This window comes from Alosa pseudoharengus, unplaced genomic scaffold, assembly GCF_046254945.1.
Source record: "Alosa pseudoharengus isolate Yale_2024_CS ecotype anadromous, Long Island Sound unplaced genomic scaffold, YU_APseudo_1.1 YU_APseudo_1.1_scf_18, whole genome shotgun sequence".
In the NCBI taxonomy this organism is placed as follows: Eukaryota; Metazoa; Chordata; class Actinopteri; order Clupeiformes; family Clupeidae; genus Alosa; species Alosa pseudoharengus.
Window position 1 is genome coordinate 17,775,453 of NW_027468650.1, and position 5,904 is coordinate 17,781,356.

The following is a 5,904-nucleotide window of genomic DNA, read 5'->3' on the forward strand; positions in this document are numbered from 1 at the left end:
AATAAGTTTGTAACCCCCCCCCCCAAAAAAAAAAATGAACGAACGATTCATAACCTAGTAATGTCATGGCTAATAATACCCTAGGCCTATATTATTTTTGCCACCTTTGTAACATTTTAGTTTTAGTGGTGTATGACTTTAAACAGCGAGTGTGCTTGGTATGATGATCAGCTCCTCTATTGCAGGGTAGGACTACGTTTTGACAAGCATACAAATTCACCTTGTTCTTGCCCCATCTGAAATGACTTCTCTACTTTTGCTGCCTCCATCCTTTCTGTATTTGTTGTGTAAAAAACGTTGTATATTATGGCACTGAAGTCTTAAGTTAGTGAATTGGCTAACAGTGTTAGTTGGTAACCAAATAGCCTACACATTGCGCTACACGCTGCGTAGGCTACATGCATTCTCTCTCCTGCTGATTTGCGTTCAGTAGCCAAGTGCGTAATATTGCAAAAGTTGAACAAATAAATGTGTTTATTGTAGCCTACAGAAAATAAATAGCCTATCATACTGTCAGTTAATTGCCTACAGTGCAGTGAAGAGTTTGGAGAGTAAAGTTATAGGGCAACTTGAAGTTTTATGAAAATAATTTACGAACCAGAACATAAAGACCATGAAGCTTCTATTTCTTGCAGCTGTTAAAACACCCGCTAGATAGTTTAAATACCCACCAACATACGTTTTTGCAGTACAGATTATTTCTAAAAGTTATTTGTCTACTACTGGCTGATTTATCAAACGAGTGCTTTCTCGTTCGTCCTCCACAAACTACAGGTGTTTCGGTAGAGAGCCATTGAATAAGCGATGCCAAGCCATTTCTGTAACACTTTTTGTGACATTCAGCAAATCCTCATTTAATGTAAGTTCCTTCGGACAATAGGCCTACGTTCTACTCTACGTGCAGTTGTCCTCCATGCAGTTGCATCAGTTTTCTAATTTTGAAGGTTCTAAAACATTATTATGCTTCACTGAATCCTTCTCGTTTTCTTTCATTTGTCCAGCTAACTTTTCCATTGAACCTAGCCATTTATGATGGATTACACACTCGACATTCTGAAATGTCCTGCACGATCAAGGCCAAATTAAGTTATCGCGCAGCCACTGTGTCAGCAGCATCAGTGCTGACGGTGACGGTGCGTTTCTGATGTCAGATTATTATGTAGGCTAGCCTACTAGACTGTTCTCACGTTGCAGCGCTTTACTTATATGAAGTAGCATTAATCAATATGAGGGGCAGAGGGGGATAAATGTTGTCCCCCCCGACGATAAAAATAATTTAGCAGAGGTAGGGATAGGAAAACCAGAGGGTGGGAAATCCTCACCATCCCCCCCTACAATTCGCACCCTGGTCATACGTATGATTACTGTGAATGTAATTCGCTTCGCTGCGCGGCGGTCATAATTAAAAATAGATTTATGAGTGACCGATATTTTGGCACACAGCCTTTATCAAGGGTCCACCTGTTAGCAACAGAGAGAAGAGTAAAGGAATGCAAATGCAGGAGAGGGCACTGAAGCGACACTGATAACTGGGTCAAGGGTAAAGGTCAATGGTCACTGCTAGAGGCACAAAATAGGCTACGTGCACGAAAGTACGCTCGTTTCTCTGTACGCTTGTTTGTTTTCTGGTTGAGTCAGTTTGCACCTGGCTGCCACTATTGTTAATGTAACTAGATGTACCGCAGAGCGGTACAAAATATGACCGCCGCCCAGTCCAGCACATTTTTTCCACAAAAATAAATCACGCTGAAAGGCCTATATGATTCTAACTGTCTCACTAAATTGCATTATCCACACTCAATTCTCACTGATATCTGCTAGACAACAAGTACCAAAACATGATTAGTTCATAGATTTCACATGTAAAATTAATTTTATACAACCCCACCTCCATCTTGCCTGTTAATAATTCTGAGAAATTCTTGAATTGTGTGCATGTGTGCATGTACATGTTTATGTTATGCGTGTGTGTGTGTGTGTGTGTGTGTGTGCGTGCTTGTGTGTGTGCCTGCGTATGTGCCTGTGCATGCAAGCGTACATATGTCTACTGTGTGAGTATGTGTCATACGTATGATTACTGTGAATGTATGTGTGTGTGTGTGTGTGTGTATCTGTTTGTGCACATGTGTGCACATGAAATGGGTTAACATGACCCCTGGAGGCAAACATACGGAAAAAAATGGTCATCCTAGGCCCTACAGTTCTCAAGATATTCACAGAGAACTGTGTCTGCCCTACCCTTCTTTGGGGGGTCCAGTCCAGCGGGGGGGCTACAGATCAAAACGAAAAATGACGGTTCCATGCTATCCATGTGGGGGTACATGCCCACCAAGTTTTGTGTACCCCGGTCTTTCAGTGTCCCGGGAATCCTTGTTGGTGTACGTCACTAAATGTACACATAAATTATTTTATTGTAAGGCCCCCCATGAACGAAAGTACACAAAACTTGGCATGCATTCGGAGGGTGTCATAATGATCCTACACTTTTAATTTCGTGCAGTTTTGACCTTGTCAGCCAGAGATATTGTGATGAAAACACCTAATTTTTTGCTTTTTAATTTTTAACTAGGTGGCGCTATACATGAAATAAGTGGTAATGGGATGGGTTGACATGCCCTCTTAAGACCAACATACATAAAAAAGGTGGACCTCCTAGGCCCTACGGTTCTCGAGATATTCACAGAAAACTGTCTCCGGCCACCTACAGGCCAGTTGGTGTATAGTAACATAAATTAATTTATTGTGTGGCCCCCCATGAACGGAATTCCACGAAACTTGGCGTGCATACAGAGGGTGTCATAATGATCCAACACTTCCAATTTTGTACAGTTTTGACTTTGTTAGGTCACAGATACCTTCAATTACAACACCTCATTTTTATTTTTTTGTGTTTAACTAGGTGGCGCTATACATGAAATGAGTGGTTATGGAATGGGTTGACATGGCCCCTTGAGATCAACATACAAAAAAAAAATGGTCCTCCTAAACCCTACGGTTTTCGAGATATTCACAGAAAACTGTGTCTGCCCTACCCTCCTTTCGGGGGGTCCAGTCCAGCGGGGAGGCTACAGATCAAAACGAAAAACGATGGTTCCATGCTATCCATGTGGGGTTACATGCCATACAAGTTTCGTGTACCCCGGTCTTTCAGTGTCCCGGGAATCATTGACAGAAATTTGGGCATGCGAAAAAAAAAAAAAAAAAAATCTGACTAAACCTATATGACCGCCGCTTCGCTGCGCGGCGGTCATAATTAGTGTCTACACGGACCCGGTTGGATGTTGCACTAGAGAATCAGCATGTTACGATAACGAAGGATTTATGCGTGTGTTAAAATGATTATTATTGGGCAAACAAGATATTCAGTGTCGGAGTAAAAATGTAAGGAGCAGAATATAACAGAAGATGCCGATACAACACAGTTAACACTCCACCGGAAATAAATGAGCCTACAGGAAGAGCCTTTCGTGCACGTAGTCTATTAAAGCTGACTTTGTGTTCTGTGATCCTAATCAAAAGAGGATCTCATGTGTTTGACACGAGTCAAGAATTAGAGAACGTCTCTGATGAATGGATGCTTCTACAATGTCTATTTAATCAAACTCACCTTGTTCAGTGTAATGTTGAGTGATTCTCTGATTTATTGACGTCAATAACTATTATAGGACTCACACAAATCGCAGTGGCTGATATGCCTTTGGTCCCTTAGTGGTCTCCATGCTCATAGCCCTCCCACCTCCCCCTGATTCATCCTCTGCGCTGTAAGTCTCCTCCTCCCAGACAGCGCCGGCTACTGCAGCACACGAGCTGCACTGCCCTAAACTGAATTAAGGCCAGCTCACTGCCCCACACCCTGTTCAGTGCTCAGCGCTCAGTGTCCTGCCTCTACGGATAACAACACAGCCACAGCCACACTCAGCTCAAGATGGAGGCGCCTCAACCCACAGTGAAGTCCCATATGATCTGGTCCATCATCACCACACTTTGTTGCTGCCTGCCCCTGGGAATAGGTGCCATCATTTGCTCCAGAAGGGTACGTCAAATGACCAAAGTAGAACACTTTTGGTGCTCATGGTCGTGACTGAATTGTGGAGAGCTCTTTGTCGACTTGGCTGTGTGTTTACTGTGTGTTTGTTGATTTTGTGCTGTGTTGCCCCACCCGCAGGTGGACAAGGCAAACTTTGAAGGGGACGTTACCCGGGCTGAGGAGGCGTCCAGGAAAGCCAAGATCCTGAACATCACAGGCTTGGTGTGTGGAATCCTTCTGATGGCCATTCTTGTCATCCTGAAACTCATGCTAGTCAAGGATTGATAGCAGCCCCGGCGGAGACACACCCTAAAACACGCTCAGAACAGAATTATCGCTATCCACCCCCCTCACCCCCGTTGCAGCCCCCCCAACATCAACAGTAACGGTATAATCCTCCGAGTGCACTGCCAGTGAGCTTCACTGTATGTTAAATCTGTCTGCCTCACAGATAGAGGAACAGGACAGGGTCTATGCTACTGAGTAATGTTTACATAGAAGTAGATGTTGCATGGCTGAGTTTGACTTTAGAATACATAACTGTGTGTTTACATTTTAAATATGTTTTAAAAATGCTTTGTAAATCTATGAGATATTACATTTGAGTTTATTTTAAATATGTTTTATAAATGCTTGGTAATGAGATATTACATTTGAAGCATGATGGTCAGCAGAAAGAAATGGCTGTGGCTGTGTTGTTATCCGTAGAGGCAGGACACTGAGCGCTGAGCACTGAACAGGGTGGGGCAGTGAGCTGGTGCGCAGTAGCCGGCGCTGTCTGGGAGGAGGAGACTTACGGCGCAGAGGATGAATCAGGGGGAGGTGTTCAACCCAGCATGCATCACATAAAGTCAGATCTGCACAGATCTGCCTCAAGTCGAACACGCCTGTCTGCCCTCGTCAGAGATGACACTGAAGAACCTTAAGTGCTCTCCACAAGCCTGTCTCCCTAAGAATAATCCTCTCGGTAGTGATGGGTAAATGAAGACCGGCGTTACGTATTCAGAATACAAATCATGAGTAACTGTATCCGTTTAGGGTTACCACACGTTCTGGTTTTCCCGGGATTGTTCTCTTTTTTTAATGTCTGTCCCGGAAAATTGATAATCTTTCCCGGGACATCAAATGTCCCGTTTTTTTTTTTATTATTCCCTAGTTTCACTTTCAATAAAACCTACGTTTCGTTCCTGCAGTCCTACTATTTTTCTTAAAGCTACCTTGTGTAAGAACTTCTCCCATCTAGCGGTGAAATTCTATATGACAACCAATTGAATATTACTTTCTAGCCCCTCCCATTCCGAGCGCATTTTAACTCCTACGGTGGCCGTTTCATGCCAAGGGTAACATGGCTTCCAGTACTACGACTTCGTCCAGTGTTCCTTCCAGTGATGAGGTTACTTTAGAAAACAATTACACATTGCATTTAGTTATATAGCCAGTAAATGTTGGGTATGACCTCTATGTAAAGTGAATAGCCTAATAGTTTTACGTTTTCGTTATTTTGGTAGGCTATTTCATTGCTAGCATCAGCTATCAGGTTCCCAAACGAATGCATGCTAATGTTAGTACAGTATCAGTGCTATCGTTATTCTGCATGTGCGAGATTAATAGTGTAAAGGCAATGTTTACAGCGTAGCCTACTATTTTTCTCAGTGAGCAGAGTCAGAGATCAGTCGATGCAACGGAGGTGCAAGGGAAAGGTAAAGGAAGAGGGAAAGGTAAAGAAAAGCCAAGAGCCGGTGGCAGAGGATCGGTGAGACCTCCTAGGCAAAGAAAAAGTAAGACTCCAAAGATGACGAGGAGAGAGTGGAAGAACTTCAAAGACAAAGGAGAGAAGCAACGGAGGTTTGTGTTTTTAATATATTTCTCTGAACAGT

General features: G+C 43.2%; 1 protein-coding gene across 1 annotated transcript; it reads left to right on the forward strand.

Moving 5' to 3' along the window:
* Positions 1 to 3,857: 3,857 nt before the first annotated feature.
* Positions 3,858 to 5,344, forward strand: LOC143131652 (proline rich transmembrane protein 1B-like). Its single transcript, XM_076291276.1, has 2 exons — positions 3,858 to 4,033; positions 4,166 to 5,344. The coding sequence occupies exons 1-2, from the start codon at positions 3,926 to 3,928 to the stop codon at positions 4,310 to 4,312; spliced, it is 255 nt and encodes an 84-aa protein (XP_076147391.1). The 5' UTR covers positions 3,858 to 3,925; the 3' UTR covers positions 4,313 to 5,344.
* The last annotated feature ends 560 nt before the right edge of the window (positions 5,345 to 5,904 follow it).